Source organism: Bos javanicus, chromosome 8 (genome assembly GCF_032452875.1).
Source record: "Bos javanicus breed banteng chromosome 8, ARS-OSU_banteng_1.0, whole genome shotgun sequence".
NCBI lineage: Eukaryota > Metazoa > Chordata > Mammalia > Artiodactyla > Bovidae > Bos > Bos javanicus.
The window spans coordinates 111,750,778-111,769,089 of record NC_083875.1 but is presented as its reverse complement, the minus strand read 5'-3'; the positions used below and the strand labels follow the sequence as shown (position 1 = coordinate 111,769,089).

The 18,312-nt window shown below is 56.4% G+C and overlaps 1 protein-coding gene across 9 annotated transcripts in view; it reads right to left on the bottom strand.

Moving 5' to 3' along the window:
• EIPR1 (EARP complex and GARP complex interacting protein 1) overlaps nt 1-18,312 on the bottom strand; it is a 76,247-nt gene that overhangs the window by 43,004 nt on the left and 14,931 nt on the right. For 2 of the 9 annotated variants that reach the window (XM_061426742.1, XM_061426741.1), the window contains exon 3: nt 17,892-18,024. The exons of 1 other annotated variant lie outside the window; for it this stretch is intronic. In XM_061426742.1, coding sequence (XP_061282726.1) covers nt 17,892-18,024 — 133 coding nt within the window. Of the gene's footprint in view, nt 1-5,583; nt 5,904-8,647; nt 9,405-9,456; nt 9,963-12,711; nt 12,732-17,047; nt 17,166-17,891; nt 18,025-18,312 lie in introns of those variants that run through there. 6 more of the 9 variants (XM_061426746.1, XM_061426749.1, XM_061426748.1 and 3 more) reach the window with 6 other exon arrangements.

The window sequence follows — 18,312 nt, the reverse complement described above, 5'->3', positions numbered from 1 at the left end:
AGTCTTTTGTAAACGAACAGGGTCACTGTTTGGAAATTCTGGATCTTTCCATGAAACACACACACACACACACGTTACTTGGAAGGTTTGATAGCATTTTACATACTTACAGTACTTTCTCCTGAACAAGCTGCAAGTGCTCAGATCTTTGCAAAGTCCAAAGGCAGCTGAAGTTAGTCACACCGTGCGATTTTCATGCTGAAAAGCTCCTGACGGGGAGGGCTGAGAATGGGGCGGGTGCGGGAGTGTCTGCGTGGTGGACCCAGGTAACACTCCCTGCTGACACCTGACCTGACCCTCCTCCCCTGCGAGAGGTGACACGGTGGGAAAGGGCTGGGTGGACGGATCCGAGTCCGCAGACGTGGTCACGGGAGACAGGCCTGCCCGCCCCCTCCGCTCACCTGCCCCCTCCGCTCACCTGCGCGCACGTGTGTCATCCAGGCTGCCCCTTCGCCCCGCCCCCTCAAGGCTCCTCCCCCCCGCCCTGCCCTCTCCTAGGTCTCCAGGCTCCTCCCCCCGCCCCGCCCCGCCCCCTCCGCGGTCTCCAGGCTCCTCCCCCAAACCCCCACCGCGTCCCGCATCTCCCCAGCGCTGCTCTCAGGAGTGTGGGTCCTTCCTTGAGCCTCCCTCTCGGGGCGGGGAGCCACCAAGAGAGCTGAGTAAAAGCGCCGCCTGTCTTCCCGAGAGCAGAGGACGACCAGGAAGGTCCTCCCAAGGGGACGAGCTCCGCTCTGTCCCCTCCCCCGGCCCCGCCCAGGCCGCCGGCCTCCACGCTGCATGTCACCTGCACCCCACGGCCACTCCAGAGACCGTTCTTGTCCCTCCCCCGCAGCGGTTCCTCTGAAACCCTGGACACGTGGCCTCTGGGGTGGAACCACAGGACCCCGCCGGCTCCCAGGGGACCTGCCAGTGTCCTCCCAACCCAGGGCTTTGTCCCCCCATCACCTCCGACGCGAGTAGAGAAATCTCGAAGGTGAGTTAGACAGTGAAGAGCTGAAGGAGCCGCAGGTGGAGAGGGCCCCATGTGACCCGGATTCCTCACTGGAAAAGCAGGCCTTCTCCAACTGCTCTTTGACCTCTGCTAAGTGACACAGAGGTCCCCTAAAACACAGACCACGACCTCACCCCCAAACAAAAAGGGAGCTCAGACACTGAATCTGGAGCAGACTTGGGGACCCTTCAGGAGTTTCAGAAATCTTCATTTAAGTTACCAACTCCTCTGAAAATAGACGATGGTGAAACAGCAAACGTTACGGCTGGGAAAAGGTCTGCTAGGGTGTTTGGGAAGCCCTTCTGCCTCTCTGACCAGCAGCATCAAGCAGATGATAGCCATCAGTGATGCAGGGACACTAACGTGGAAAACCAAAGTGCTCCCGTTACAAAGCCAGGCCGTGGCCAGGCTCTCGGAAGAAGAGATGCTGGCTGGGAATGTCGCTAAGCAACAGGGCCCGCCTCGCGCTCCCCCCACCCTCCTCGGCTCCTCGTGTCACTCCTGGACACTCGGCCACGTCCAGGTGGCAGACACTTGAGTCTAAAGGGAAGGTCCCAGGGGCAATCCTCACCATCTCGGAGAACCGCCTCCGCTGAAACTGGGTCAGACGCTGCAGGACGGCGGAGACACACCCCGCCTCGGAGCCTGACCTCTAAAAGCAGACTCGTCTTACTCCAAACACACAACAGCGGGCCCTGCGCTTGCGGAAGGTCTACTGGGAGGGGGCGCTTCTCAAAGGAGGGCCCAGGGCCTTCCACCAGCCCTCCTCTCACAGGAAGCGAGTGGCTGCAGGGGGCACTCACAGAACGCAGCCTGGATGTCCCTCGAGGCCACCTTGTCCCCAGGCCTGGACGTGGATGGGCAGCAGCCACCCTGCCGCGGCCAGAGCGCTCCCCCCGCCCCCCACCATCTCCCGGATCAGACGCTGTCTTCCACGCCCAGGATTCCCACCCAGGCTCACTCTCTGCAGCGCTCACTGCCCGCGGGGCTCTTCCCAGGACAGAACTGTCTATTCCATCTCCCCACCAGCTGGCGAGGGAGGCTGGAGCCAGGCCCCTGCCACCGTCCTCCCTGGCCTCTGGGCCCCCACTTTCTGCCTCCCTTCTCAGCCACCCTGAGGCCACTCCCGCGTTCTATCTGGCTTTAAACAAAGGACGCCAGCCTCAGAATGTCCCTTCCTTCTGTGTGGACAGGGGGAAGGAGAGTTGACATGACCCAGATGCCCGGGTACACCTCCACAACCAACAGCAGGAACCTGGGGTGGATACGGAGGCCTGGGAGGCGGGCGAGGGCTGAGGGAGCCCTGGGTGCTGATGCCCTAGCCGGGATGCCGAGGGTCATAAGGAAGAACCTCCGCGTTCCAACACACGTTCATCACTGAAGAGATGCTGCCTCCAGGCTTCAGTTATCCGTAATGGCCCATCTCCGGGAACGCTGCTCCCAGGTAATGAGCATGGAGTGAGCTTGGTTTAGCTCCCAGGAATTCTCTTGACCACATGTGAACAGCTCCAGGAGGAAGAAATTCACACATTCCTCCGGGGGCCCAAAGGGAAGGAGGACGCATCTGACTTTACTCCATCCCCTTTTAGTATCAAAGCAGCAGGAATTCTGACTCTAGCAAGACGGCTCCTTGGGGGCACAAGCCCTACCATCTTCTGTCCGCTGGCTTTCTGTGTGAAGCCGCTATCCTCTGCCCCACCAGCTCGTCTCTCCCTTATCAGCCTGTCGTGCAGCAAGCAGAGCGAGCGTGGACTCGTAACAGCGGGGCACGGAACCAGCCCTCCGCCCTCACCGCAGGCCGGCACCGCAGGCCCAGGGCTGGTCCCAACCTGGGCCAGCGCCTCGGCTTTCAACCCGCAGAGATGCCCACGGCACATCCTTTTCAGCAGCAGCGCACCCGCCTCCCTGTAGCCCGCTGGCCGGACGCAGGACACGCTTCCCTGTCCAATGCTAAACCCGAACCGCTCCTCGTCCAGGCTCCCCAGCGTCCCACCCCCACAATCAGGGCCAAGGCCAGGGCGCTCCTGACACGGGGCATCACACACACCAGAGGCCCCGGCTGGCATGTCCGGCGTCTGCCCCACAGCTGGGTGCGGACGAGGGAAGGCTGTGAGGGCCTGTTCTCAAGCTCTGGACATGCAGAGAAAGCAGCAGCTGGACAAACACCCATGGGATGGACGGATGCGTGCGCCTCCCTCCCCTGCAGCGTGGCCCACCGTCCTGAGAGCCGAGCCTGCCGGGCCCTCCAGAACCCAGGCCACTAGCCTCCCGCCCACACGGCACCCGGCTGCTTCCCGCACCCTGGACTCTTACACACTGCCCAGCTCAGGCCCTCAGCAGGCCCTGGAGCGGGAGTCTCCCAGATCTGTGCACACGTTTGACACGCGCACACACACACACTGTCCCCTCTCCTGCAGGCACTCAAACTGCCCCTCGTCATGGAGCAGCCTGCCCCGCAGCCACGCCCAGCCTCACAGGGCCCAGGCCTCTCTTGCTACGCCTCCCGACACTCTCCTCCACAGGGTCTGTGTTTACACGCGCATGTGAGCCAGTGCCCACCCCAAGGTCTAGACTCAGGCTGGCGGGCAGAAACGGCCCAGGACAAAGCCAAGTGGTCATCATCACGTCACATCAGAGACGCAAAACCCGTCTTTAAACGCAGAAGGATACAAAGCGACGGCCCTTACAGTGAAGGTGCTTTTTGTCACTAATACGTGTTGTGGGGTAGGGGGGGAAGGGGGGGCTGGTTAGACTGCGATTGGAAAGTCAGACGTTCCCAGGGACCCGGAACACAATCAAGAGAGAACTGCCCCTAAGCCAGGGTAACAGCAGTCCACTCCGGCTGACGCTTCTGGGAGTGTTTCCTAAAGCGTGTTAATTCTGACTTGGGCTTCGAGACATACGCTGCCACTTGGCTGTCCGTGCTGAATCTGGCCCCAGGGTTTGCCCAGGAGGAAGGTGATGGGGGGCAAGGGCGAAGCAGGCCCAGGGAAGGCGGGGACAGAAAGGGGACAAGACACAGGGGCAGAACACCCATGTCTCCCGTCCTTCTGTGACCAGCCAGGCTAAAGGCCACAGGACCACATGTGTCTATTTCTGCCACAAGAGGGACACAGAGGAAGCCCGTCTCATCCCCTCACGCGACAGGCCAGGCCAGGAGCGGGGGCTCCACAGGGAAGCACCCAGGCCTGGGGAACCTCTCCACTCTCGCGGAGCCAGCCCTCCGCTTTCCAGTCAGGACGGAAAAGAGACCTGACCTTCAGCTTCTCTCGAGCTCCCGAGACTCCCCGGCTTCGATGAGGGTGCTCGGTGGCCCTGAACCCAGTCTCCACATCGAGGACTGAGCGCCCGCCGGGTGTGAGCGCCAGTGCCCGCAGCGGTGGGGACGGCTGGGGCGGGGGGGCGCAGCTCAGGGAGAGCTCACGGTCATACCCAGCCTCACCACACAGACACTTGGAGGTCAAGAATTCAATTTTTTTGTAATTAGGATTCACATGGAGGCAAAATGGGATGGATCTTATGTGAGCAGTGCACAGTTCATTACATACCTGAATGCCTTCTCTGTATCTGGGTCTGCTGGGCCCTGAATATTTATCATTTATAACCTTTCTGCTTTCAAAGGGGAGCTAGGAAAGATAGCTGCTTGCTAAATGCATTATGATATAGATCAAAATAATACTATAAAAAAGGTATATTTTTAAGTTTTACCCAAGTATTTACAATGTAACTTTCATTAAGACAATAGGTTTAAAAATCACCAGCTGCACTCGGGCAGCTTCTGCCAAGATGACGACCCTAGTGGAGAGAGACGGAAGCAATGCCTATTTCATCATAACAGGTTACCAGCCTCCCCGCCAAGTTCCTGTGCTGAAATCCCAGCCCCCAGTGCAACGGTGTCAGGAGGGGGCCCTCTGGGAGATGTCGGGTCATGAGTGGAGCCGCGTGACGGGGCTGGTGCTCCTGAAAGAGACCGTGTGCCCCTTCACCCCAAGGGCATGCCCCTTCACCCCGAGAGCACTGTCAGGGGATGACAAAGCCGGTCCTCACCGGCTGGGCTCCACTCGAAGATGATAAATCACCTCCTTCTTAAGCTCGCCTTCTGGGATCAACCTGGCTCCTAGCAACACACGGGGGACTCGATGGAGAGAGGTCTTCTCCCTCCACAGGCAGAGGCGGGCCCTCAGACCCCAAGGAGAACAGGTCTTCTCCCTCCACAGGCCCATGCCCTCCACAGGCAGACGGGGGCCCTCAGACCCCAAGGAGAACAGGCCTGCGCCCACGGCTGGCCAAGGGACTCTCCTAAGCAGGCTGCTGGTCAGAGGGCGCATTCGCCCCTTCCAGCTGGGGCAGCCTGTTTCACCCGGGGGCTCACGATGCACGTGCTGGCCCTCAGGCGAACACAGCTGAACCACGTTGGCTTAAAAACCAACTCTCGGGAAAGTATTTCTGGTCACGTTAAATCGGTTTGAGAGTTCATGTCTAGGTGCGCTAGAGAAGAGTCCCAGGGGACTTCCTCATGGGGCTCCAGAGTCCACACAGCTGCACAAAACCTCCAGAGTGGAAGGGAGGAGAGGAACCCCTGCAGAGAGTACCTGCGCGGCGACGGAGGGGGACACTGGAGCTAGGCGTTCGGAAACTTCTGGGTCCGCAGCAAAGAAACCAATTCCGCTGAACCTGACCAGTCCCGGATCCGACACGGGTGCTCATGGAGTGTCTGGAGGAGGGAGCCCCTGCCTGATGCCCGGCCCGCGCTCAGGGAGCAGGATGGCCCTGCCCTCTCAGGTGACAGGGAGAGCTGATCTTCAGAAGGGAAAAACAGACATCAACACACTAGAAGGATTTGTTTGCTTTCAAGTCACTCACAGGAAGGAGCCATTGCAATGTGTGTGGTAAATGGAGAACGGTCGTCTCCCAGGCACCCCTCAGAAGGTCCTCTCCTCTGAATCCAGGCCCTCGGCTCCGCCAGGCCACCCCACCCTCCTCCCTGCCCCGGGGTCCCGTCTCTGTCCCTTACTTTGTCTGTACGGCCTCTTAGTACACTGATGGGCCGCAGGAAGCGAGCGCAGCAACAGGCACTGGATGGAGGAAGAGGAAGGAGGGGGAGTCCAGGAGGGGCAGGCCTGTGCTTCAGCCGAGTGGTCACCACCAGGAGAGCTGGCGCTGGGCCCGCGGCCCATCTCTGACCACCCCCGCCAGCCCCTGCCCTAGGCACCACCACTGCGGGGGTACTGGGTAGCGCCTGTCCTCCTCGCCCAACCGTGAGCTCCCAGCAGGGCGGGGTCTCCTCCCAACAGGGCAAGGGGCACACGGCATGCAGGCGGCCGGCACGTGGGGCCCTGGGCAGCCCAGTGAGAATGGGAACAGGCTGGGCCTCCACGTCGCCCCTGCGTGGTAGGTACCACCCAGGGTGGTAGCTGGAGGTGACCCAGCTCCTGGCACAGCACACAGCCCTCCAGCCTCAGCCGCATCCACAAAGCTGCCTCCGTCGACTGAGAGTGGAGATGACTTTAGGACGCAGAAGAATGAGCGGACGCAGCAGTCGTGACGAGAACCGGGCCCGTCCGGCCATCGAGGGCAGTGTTGAAAACACACCAGGGCCTAGCCCGGTGGCAGCGCTGACGCGCAGGCCCACCGCAGTGCCGGGGACCCGCGCCCACCTGGACGCCACGGCACTGCGGCCCCCGGCCCCCACCCCCAAAGCCGACAGCTCTGCAGCCCCCACACCGGCGACCTCACCGTCCTCTTGCATGGCCACATCTGACCCGAGGAGCTTAGGTCACGTGCTGGGTCCCAGCCGCAAGGGAAACTGGAAACTTGATTTAATTCCATGAGGGGAACAGGACTAATAACCTAGGAACTTCCCCCAAATACATGAAGAAAATTCAAAACATGATGAGGCACCACAAATAAGTCCCTGACTTGATTTCTGAGTGATATGCCCTGGGCTTGAGGGAAACTTCCAGACCAGTGAGGGAAACCAGGGAATCCTGGAAGAGCTCCGCCTGTCACACCACCTGACACAGAGACTGAAAGAAGCGACCAACAAGCGTGAGACCTAGGCAAACAGCTCCTGCTTGATTTCAAATGGAAGGTTTTTAAATCTTATATAATTACATCAGACCGACTAATGAAGAATAATTATCATAAAATCCCATTACTCAAAACCAACCTGCAGAAACAGTTTTATGGTTGAAGATGGAGACTTTCTGAATTGCCACGCTTTCCCTGTTTTTCTAACAATAACTAGGTAAGGAATGAGTACCGTCTCCAAGCACAGAGGTAAGGACATTGACTGGAATGGCTGAAATGGCCCCAGGCCGTGGCGGGGAGAGGGCGGGGGGCACCTCTGGTAACACGGCGCAGAAGGAGGACCGCTTAGGAAACTAAATTCCTATTTTTTAACCAAAGGCAAAATAAAAGACGAAAACAATACAAACAAAAGTATATACGTATATTGAAAACGACACACCTGATGTCAACATCTATCAAGAAAATCTTGAGATGATTATATTTTTTCACTGAGGAGGACAGAGAGACCTACATAGAAGGTTTCTGTACTTCTCTAGAAGTAGACTTGAAAAGTCATGTATGTACCGCAAACACCAAGAAAATGATACAAAACAGCATATTCAGAAACATCATAAATAAATGAGATTTCACAAACTGTTGAAGTAACCACAGGAAGGTAAGGAAGGGACAGTGACGAGAAACGAAGGGAAGACACAAAAAACAGACAACAAAACGGCCGCTGCAGCCCGACACACGCATAACTTAAACACAAACAGTCTCAAAGTGAAAGTCAGCCGCTCAGTCGCGTCCAACTCTTTGTGACCCCACAGACTGTAGCCCACCAGGCTCCTCTCTCCATGGAATTCTCCAGGCAAGAATTCTGGAGTTGGTTGCCATTTCCTTATCCAGGGGATCTTCCCAACCCAGGGATCAAACCCAGGTCACCCCCACTGCGGGCAGACTCTTCACTGACTGAGTCACTGGGACAAGCCTTAACAGACCCTGAACTTAAAACATAAATAGTCTAGATATACGAGTTAAAAGCGAGCAGCAGGATGAATTAAACACATACACACGCTCCAACAATAAACAGCTCGCAAACAGGCGTTAACAAAACAGCTCGCCTCCAAAAGCGCAGGGCATCCTGGGTAAGAGCGGAGGGAGGGGCTCCCCTGCGGCCGCCGCCCGCCCAGGCCCAGGACAGACGCCTTCAGGGGGCCCACACCCCCTTCTCATCTAATGACACCCACGCTGTCTTTAACAGAACAGCAGTAGTAGAGGCAGCCCAGGAGAGGATCAGGGAAGACAGAAAGCGTCAGCATAGACACACCTCCAGAGAAGTCTGCTCCCCTGACCTGGACGGCACCGGGAGGTCAGGGAAGCTCTAGAACATTCCATCTTTAGCAGAGCCCTCATCTCCCACCCCCACCTTTCCCAACACACACAGCCCGGTGCTCGGTGGTGGAGGGAACAGGCTGGCTCAGAACAGACAGACTGTGACAGGCAGGCAACTGGAAGAATGCTTGAGGAGGAGGGATTAGCATGAAAATCAGCCAGAGAACTGGCAGAGTGCAGCGACCAGGGGAGCAGAAGGGCAGCGTGGGGCCAGCTCACAGAGAACGCGGGACAGGTGGGACAGCCCCTTACCAGGTACCCGAAGCCCACAGTTACACTTCCTGCTTCACAGACACAGACAGGCCCAGGAGGGCCCCGAAGTGCTCCAGGTCAGGGGAAGACAGGGGGCCAGGACAGGCTCCCAGATGCTCTGGGCTGGTGGTGAAGCCAAATGAGAGCCTGCGTCTGTGCTTTAAAAAAAAATCTGTTGTAGGAGTCAAATTACAGTGGTCAAGGTGAGACCTGAAGGCCCAAGCTGGGGCCTGGGCAGGAGAGGAGATGGGAGGTGGCGGGAGGAGTGGGGGGCGAGGCCAGGAAGAGTTCAGCACGTGCATCTGACCCTCACCCCTCACCCTGGGGTCTTCATCAGCGGGCCCAAGCCTCCCTCAGGCTTCCTCTCACTCCCACCCCTCCCCAGTCCCAGCAAGACCTTGGGCCACCCCCAAACTGCACGCCTGACCATGGGCCTGGGAGACGCTGGGCCCAGGACCGCACAGCGGCCCTTGGTCTGCTGGGCCATCGTCCTCAGCTCACTGTAGAGGGAGCAGGCGGACGCGGCAGCAGTATTTCACCACCGCCGCTCTGTCAGCCCTTCACTGCTCTAATTTCCCGAGGACCCTGTGCCGGCGTGATCTACAGTCTTCCTGACATTTCACCTTCCGCTGCTGAAAAATTCATCTGGTCCTGATGTGGGCTGCTCTCCCCCGCGCGCGGGGGCGCGAGATTGATTCCACTGCTGGTAATACCAGCTGCCACTCAGCCAGCCTTCCCGGGTTGCAGGAGGCGCGGAGCCCAGCGCTTCTAAAAGCCCCAACTCATCGCCCCTGTGTGCACGCTTTTACCTGTGTTCTCCATCTTGAGTTCACCTTTTTTTTTTTTTAATGCAGCGCCTGTTAGTCTTCCTGAAATTTCACCAGCACACAGAGATTTTTCTCATGTTCAGGTACTTGCACCTTTCTTTAAAGACCATCTTCACAGGGTTTTAAGTCTGGCGAGTCGCAGGACCAGAGTGACACGAATACACTGACTGAAGCAGGCGCAGGGTCTCCCACGGTCCTCAGGGTCAGGACCCCCTCCTCCGCCCCCTCTCGTCCCTCTGAGATCTCGTAAAATTGCAGATCTGACCCCGAAACCGCCTGGCTGGGGGCGGGAGGGCTGGGGTGCATCACTCCGGCCTGCCCTTCCAGTGGCTGCTCCTAACCCCCAGCCTCCTCCCGGGAAGTCCTGCTCTTGCCAGGGGCCCAGACCACATGGTAGTCACCGCCCCGGCCCAGCTGTCTACAGATGCATGCACAGCACCTGCCCCCACCACCTCCTCAAGCACAGCGTTTCTCCCGGAGGCCACTAGCTCACTGCCCGGCCCCTCCCAGGCAGGCCAAGGAGCGGGTCCAAGCCACGTCCACCCCAGCCACGCCCCCAACGGGCTCTCAAGGTCACTCCCCTTACTAGCCACGCCCCCTTCCCTTCTAGCCACGCCTCCCCACGGCAGGGCTCAAGGCCACGCCGTGCTTGGCCATGCCCCCTCCCACATCCCAAACAGTGTCATCAAAATAGAAGGCAGGCCTTCAAGGTCTCAGCTCTAGTCAAAACACAACAGCAAAGTGTGTGCAGGGAGGCCTGAGGCACACCCGATGGGTGGGCTGACTTCTGGAACCCAGGGACACGCCAAGTGATGGAGGCTGGTTACTACCTTTGGGTCTGAGAACCTAACCAGGATAGAAGCCCTCCCCAAACCTCTTTCCAAACCTCTCACATAAACAAACGAGTCACAAATCCACCACTCTCAAGGACTGAACCATTTCCCCCAGACCCACAACTCACGTGCTGAAGTCCTCACCACAGCACCTCAGAATGTGACTGTACAGGCGGACAAGGCCTTTGAAGAAGCGACTCAGATGAGGTCATTAGGGTGGAGCCCAGATTTGCAAGGACTGCATCCACATGAGAAAAGGGCTTTGGGACACAGCCAGGCCCGGAGGGACGGCCACACGAGCAGAAGCCGAGGGGAGGGCCCTCGGAGGACCCCTGGGCCTCAGGCTGCAACTGTTTATGCACGTCTGTGGGTTCTGTTGTGCAGACCGGAGCAGATGGAGACTGTGGCAGGGCAGAGCACCGTGGAAGGAGCCACCTTGAGAAGGTCCAGCCTCACAAAGCCAGGGCAGCTGGCAGCCCCGCCTGCATCTCCGCGGAGAGGGCGGCAGGGGGAGGGGAGCGGGGCAGGGAAGAACAAGGCCAGAGACACGGCTGGGGTTGAGGGAGGAACTGGGCACAGGGTTTTTTACAGTCTTACTGGAAAAATTAATTCAAACTGGGCTTTGTCTAAGCACCCCTCGTGGCCTGAGACCTGGAGAAAGGGCCATAAACAAGGTGCACTGATGAATGACGGGAGTGGGAAGCCGTGAGAGGTGTCCCGCGGCCAGCCCGGGGGCCACATCCCAGTTAACATCTTCATTAGCAATCTGGAAGGAGCGGTGAACAGCACATTAATTAAATTTCCAGATGATGCTAAATTTGGAGGTGCTATAGGAAGTCAGTGAGGACAGAGAAACGAGGCAGATGGGATCCAAAGAGGTTAGTCAGGAGTGTAAGAAGCAATCCAGGATTCCGTCTCCAAGGAAAGAAGCGATTTAAAAACCTCCCCATGTTCTGGAACTCCATCTAACTCCCATCAGATGGCTGCACAAGCACAATGCAGGCGGCCCTTGCTGTCTGAACTCACTGTCCAGGCCTCCATACCCAAAACCGGAAACCAGAAGCAGTGAGCCTAGCTCAGATGAACCCGGCAGTCAGAACCCTCCTCACCTGCTTGAGGCCAAAAGTCAGAGGCCAGATGGCTGATGGGAAGCTGCTGTATAACACAGGATGCTCTGTGACCCCCAGAGGGCTGGGATGGGTGGGGACGTTCAAGAGGGAGGGGACGATGTGTACTTACGGCTGACTCATGATGCTGTACGGCAGAAGTCAATACAATATTGTAAAGCAGTTATCCTCCAGTTAAAAATAAGAGGCCAACAGAGGCTCTGGTAACATGGTAAAGCTCACACAACTCTGTGCCGAGAGGAATAACCCCAGTGGGTGTGGGATATTTGGAACAAGCAACAAAATACTGGGTCTGTAAAATATGATCAATTTCTAAAGAGAGAACAAGGCCCTGTGTTAAGATCATTGATCTCATCGGCCTCTAAACGCCAAGATTTGAGCATTATCACAAACATCACTCAAAAGTAGGGACCGTTATGTCTCTGTTCTTGGTGACAAAAACCAATAAGAAGAAAATATCTTTATAACAAAAAGTGTTTACAAAATCCTTGCCCCAGAAACAATGTCCTCGAAGCCTGAAAGGATGTGGGTCAGGGGCTCTGGAATCACCGATGAATCACCGTAGCAAGGTCCTGCTGGAAGTGCGGTAATTCAGGGTTAAACGAGGCACCGGGCACCCCATGCTCCCGGCAGGGTCATCACCACACCAAGACGTGGAAGCCACCCAAGTGCCCATCGCCAGGTGAGTGGACACAGGAGGCGTGGTGTGGACACAGAGCGGACCATTACTCAGTGCAAAAAGGAGGCAACCTTCATTAGCAACAACACAGGTGAGCCTGCAGGGCACCACGCTAAGAGGCACCATATGAAGACGAACCCTGTATGAACTCACATCTATGTGAGACCTAGAAGAAAAAAAACAAAAGAGCTCACAGCTACAGAGAATAGAGCGGTGGTTGCCAGAGGTGGTTTGGGGGGCGTGGAGCATTGGGGGAAAGGGGTCAGAAAGTCCAAACTTTCAGTCATGAGATAAACGGGTCCTGGGATGTGACACACAGCACAGCGCCTCCAGGTGACAGCGCGTGCTGTGCACTCAGCCGTGTCTGTTCTTGGTGATCAAAGTGTCTGACTCCTCTGCAACCCCATGGACTACAGCCCGCCAGGCTCCTCTGTCCATGGGATTCTCCAGGAAAGAATACTGGAGTGGGTAGCTGTTCCCAAGACCCAGGGGATCTTCCCAACCCAGGAATCAAGCCCGTGTCTCTTGCATCTCCTACACTGGTAGGCAGACTCTGCCACTGCGGCACCTGGAAAGCCCACAGTTGACAATACCATACCGTATATTTGACGAACGCGCCTGATCTCGTCTGAGCTGCGTATCTGAAGGCCTCTGAGAGCTTCACTGTGTGTGACTCAAATTGTTATGGTGTACACCGGAAACTAACACAAGGTCACATGCCAATTATATCTCAGTAAACTGGAAGGACCTCTAGTAAGTGAACTGCCCGCGCCTGGCACCTTAGCATTCAGAGGTCATGTCACCACATTTCCTCACGTGCAGAACGGGATGGTGTGTTGGTAAGAGCCAGCAGCAGTGTGTGACCTGCCCGGCACCCACCATGAGCCTTGGGGTGGGGCTTCGGCCCCATGGGGCTTCTGGGCGAGCACCATGCCCCATGTGCCCGGCGCTGGCCTCCAGCCAGGCCCTCTAATGGGCCACCCCTCAGCCCTGCACCCCTCAGTCCAGGCCGTGCAGAAGCTCTGCTTCCTCTGCGCAGGCAGGCAAGTGGCGGGTGAGCCAGAGATGAGCAGGGGTGTGTTCTCTTTGCCAGGGCCACCTTATACTCCTCAATGACGGATAAGCCGTTCAGGGGAACAGGCAACAAAGAAACAGTTTTTTTGGCAAGTAAGAGTTAACCGTATCTACAACCTGAAAGAAACAGCATTGGAACAAAACAGTAACTTGATCCCAAAATAATATTCCACATGGCTGGTTTCCCATTTCTCACCAGACATGGTGACCCCAGTGAAGGACGTCCACATGAACCCCAGACGGAAGAGGAGCTGACGAAACATACACCTGGTGATCACACGGCACACGCACCCCCCATGCTCGGCACCCACGGAACCGCAGGCCCTCACCCAGGATCCTGCCCCTGGTAACGTCATCTTTGGGTGATGCTGGTCAGCGCACAGCCCTCCCAGTGAGAAGCCTGTTGGATCTGTTAGCCACAGAGCAAGAGAGCCTAGAAAACCTGTACATGCTAAAACGGGGTGCAGACCATTTCCATTTCCTGCCCCGCTGTACTCAGTCTGGGGTGGAGAGGACACCTGGGGCTGGCCCTGTGGGGACCCCCACATCTGCAGGGCTGGGGTCAGCACAGAGCTCCCAGGGGCTCCCCAGAGACTGCTCTCCCCAGAGAACTTTCTGACTTCTTTTCAACATGCTCATCCTCGGCACCTGGATCTGGGGAAAAGACTCACCTCTCGCCTCCTAGCTGAGCACCTACCGCCTGAAGGAAAGGAGTTCCCTCTTTCCACATCCCACGCTAAAGTACATGAAAAACTCAGAAGAATGGTGAGTTTAAACATGGGAGTAGCGTGCATGTCTGGAGCCGGAGACTCGTGATGCGCCAGTGTGGGGCCCCCAGATGGATCAGCCGGCTCTAAACAGGCCCCCTCCTCCCCAGGTGGGACTCTGACTGAAGAGACACTGTCAGCTGTCAAGGGCACCGCCCGGAACAGGATCCAGGGCCAAATCCCAACCGTGTCCCCACCAGACACGCAACCTGGACAGTCACTCAGCCTTCCTATGCCTCGGTTTTATCAGTAAAATGGGAGCATGACGAGCGGCCGCTCCTTGAAGTGTTGAAACAGCGTCTGATGTCCAGGGCCATCAACCTTCATGCCAGCTGCTGCCACTCCCGTGGCTGCTGACAAAGCAGGGATGGTTCTGCTGTAATGACTGTCACGAGCTTACATGCAAGTTATCACTCACCAAACCAGGTCTATAAACCAAACGTGGCAAAACCCATTAAAACCAAGAACATTACAGTCTCCCAAGGCAGCAGAAACAGAAGCCAAAATAAACAAATGGGACCTAATCAAATGTATAAGCTTTGGCACAACAAAGGAGACCATGAACGAAACAGAAACACAACCTAACCATGGGAGAGAGACACTCACAAATGATGCGACTGACGAGGGCCTGGTTTCCAAAATAAACAAACAGCTCATACGACTCAACATCAAGAAAATAACCCAATCAAGAAATGGGCAGAGGGTCTAAACAGAAATTTCTGCAAAGAAAACACGTGCTGTGTGCTGTGCTCAGTCACTCAGTTGTGTCCAACTCTTTTCAACGCCATGGACTATAGGCCACCAGGTTGCTCTGTCCCTGGGATTCTCCAGGCAAGAATACTGGAGTGGGTTGCCATTTCCTTCTCCAATGCATGAAAGTGAAAAGTGAAAGTGAAGTCGCTCAGTCGTGTCCGACCCTCAGCGACCCCATGGACTGCAGCCTTCCAGGCTCCTCAGTCCCTGGGATTTTCCAGGCAAGAGTACTTGAGTGGGGTGCCATCGCCTTCTCCAACAGATGGCCAATAGGCACATGAAAAGATGCTCAACATCACTAATTATTGGAGAAATGCAGATTAAAGTTACGAGGTACCACCTCACACCAGTCAGAATGGCCATCATCAAAAAGTTTACATATGATAAATGCTGGAGAGGGTGTGGAAAAAAGGGAACCCTCCTACACTGTTGGTGGGAATGTAAATTGGTGCAGAAGTATGGAGAACAGTAAGGAGGAAGTTCCCCCCAAAAACTAAAACTAGAATTATCATATGATCCGGCAATCCCACTCCTGAGCAGATATCTGGGGGGGGGAAAAAACCTCTTAATTCGAAAAGATATATGCACTTCAATGTTCATCACAGCACTATTTACAATAGCTAAGACATGAAAGCAATCCAGATGTCCATCGACAGATAAATGGATAAAGAAGATGTGGTAGGTATACATAAGGGAATACTGCTGCTACTGCTGCTGCTAAGTCGCTTCAGTCGTGTCCGACTCTGTGCGACCCCAGAGACGGCGGCCCACCAGGCTCCCCCGTCCCTGGGATTCTCCAGGCAAGAACACTGGAGTGGGTTGCCATTTCCTTCTCCAAGGCATGAAAGTGAAAAGCGAAAGTGAAGTCACTCAGTCGTGTCTGACTCTTCACAACCCCATGGACTGCAGCCTACCAGGCTCCTCCGTCCATGGGATTTTCCAGGCAAGAGTACTGGAGTGGGTTGAAGGGAATACTACTCAGCTGTAAAAAATAATGAAATAATGGCATTTGCAGCAACACGGATGGGCCTGGAGATGATCATACTGAGTGAAGGAAGTCAGAGACAAATATCATATGACATCACTTATACGTGGAATCTGAAATAGATACAAATGAACTTATTTACAAAACAGAGATAGACTCACAGACACAGAAAAAAACACATATAGCTATCAAAGGGGAAAAGGTGGGAAGGGATAAATCAGCAGTTTGGAATTAGCAGACACATACTACTATGTGTAAAATACACAAGGTCCTACTGTGCAGCACAGGGAACTATATATTCAGTATCTGGTGTAATAAACCTAATGGAAAAGAATATGAAAAAGAATACACACATACATATGTATAACTGAATCACTTTGCTGCACACCAGAAACTAACACGCTGAAAAGCAACTATAATTCAATAAACAATTTTAAAAGTAACAAGACCATAAAGCCGGCACAGCCTCTGCTCCTGCTGGGGACCTAGAAATTGGCAGGTGAGCTAAGTTATACCTCAGTTCCTGTCGGTGCTTACAAGGAGGAGGAGGAACTCCAGCCCCTGAAGCCCACACACACCCTCTCGGAGTGATAGAAAGCCACACTTCCTGCCCATGGTCGCACCCATTCCACACAGCAGGTCACTGGGGAGAAGCGAAAGGTTTCAGGCCTAAGAAGTGGCTCGTTGCACCAGCCAGGGCACTGGGACCCCCTGGGTCACCTTCACCCCTCAGAGGAGCCGGCTCGGGCCTGGGGCGCTGCTGCGGCCCGGATCACCCCCACAGGTCCAGTGTGGACAGGGGGGATGCTCGACTGCAGGCCGAGGGAAGAGGAGGCCATCTCTGGAGGGACACCCGCCAACCTGTCGGCAGGAGACAGTGGCTGGACCTGGAGGCCGCCTGCAGGGAAGGGGGCCGGGGACGGAAGGGCGGGTCATCGCCAAGCACTTCCAGCGACACAAGAAGCCTCCGTTCCCTAAACAGAGCCCCCGCCTAGGCCGCGCCAGGCCGCCCAAGCCAGGCAGAGAGCCGTCCTACAGACCGGCCTGCGTCTGCCTGCCAGACATGGAGACCTGTCTGAAGGACCCCGTGAGTCCGGGGGTCAGCAGATGCAAGCGCTTTGCTTCCCCTTCGGAAGCACGACGCTCACTGGACACGACACGTGACACTTTGATTACTGAGGAGCGAACGTGGTTGATGCTGTGACTCCCAGCACCCCGTGCCTGGCCCTGGCAGTTCTGTGCCCTGAATCCAGGAGCCCCAAGTAAGCTCCACACGGAAGACGGTCCTAAGAGATCACTACTAACACGGCTCCCCCTCCAGCACCCGGGCACTGAGAAATAGTTCCCCAACTCACAGGTGACAGCTAACGTTAGAATCAGCTCCCTATCGATAGCGTGGGGGGCACACGTTGCATCTGTCTCCAGTCCTCCTGTGACACCAACGGGCGCTGGATGGGTGGGAGGGCGGCTTGCTCGGAGAAAGTGTCTGAACGTCTAGGTTACTTCAACCTACAGCAAATTCGCTATCATTTTCCAAGACAGAACAGAACTCTGCAAGATGCTGTCTGCCTGCAGGTTGCAGTGACGTAGGCTGTACACACAGTAAAGGGTCCCAGAGACTGGAGGGTGATCGGCCGGCCGGGCGGAAGCCCGTGGAGGCGCGGCAGCACGTCGGACGCAGCCTGCAGCCCGCATGCGCAATGAGATCCGTGGCTCCCAGACCCTGACCCGTCATCCTCTGGCTGTTTCACGCGCACAGAGATGGTGAGACGCAAGCCCACCGCCCTCTGAGGGTGCGGGAGAGTGAGGATGAGTGTGGCTGCGCCCCCCCAGTGGAGACCCTCAGGTTCGTCCCTCCCCTGCCTCGGGGTCAACGCTCAGGGCACAGCTGTGGTTCCAGCTTCCTTTCTTGGGCTCTGGACTGTAATAACCGCTTATTACAGTCTCCATCTACCCAGTGTCACAGCTTCTCTGTGAAGCAGCACTTCCCACAGCTTAGGGACCACGCACCCACCCCTCCACAGACGATCAGACCCCCGGGACACACACTCTCACTGTAGCAGGCGGTCCGCAGGCACCCAGACCCCAAGGGACACTCACTCTTGTAACAAGTGGTCCGCGGGCACCCAGACCCCCGGGGACACTCACTCTCACTGAAGCAGGTGGTCCGCGGGCACCCAGACCCCCGGAGATACTCACTCTTGTTGTAGCAGGTGGCCAGCACGCCTTTGTCTGAGGGGCTGGCACTAATGTGCCAGATCTCCCCCGCCTGATGCAGGAGCACATTTTTATTGATAATGTTGTTCTCGTCGTCAAAGTCTATGACGTGGATCTACAGACACAAGGAAAGAGCCGGTCAGAAGCTCACACACTTCCCACTCGCCTTCACAGACCACAGAGACCAACAGGAGAACCAAACGCACCTTGGACACCTTTACCAGTTCTGTACTGCGCTAACAGCGTTCATTCTACACGCACCTCTGACTTTATGCCTCTCAGAAGACAAGTGTGAAATCCCTGCCACGTATTCAGCCTGCGAACCCAGAACCCCGCCCCCGTCACGCCCAGTCCTCCAGAGGGGAGACAGGGAAGGCTCCGACCCCGCCCCGCACGTGGCGCA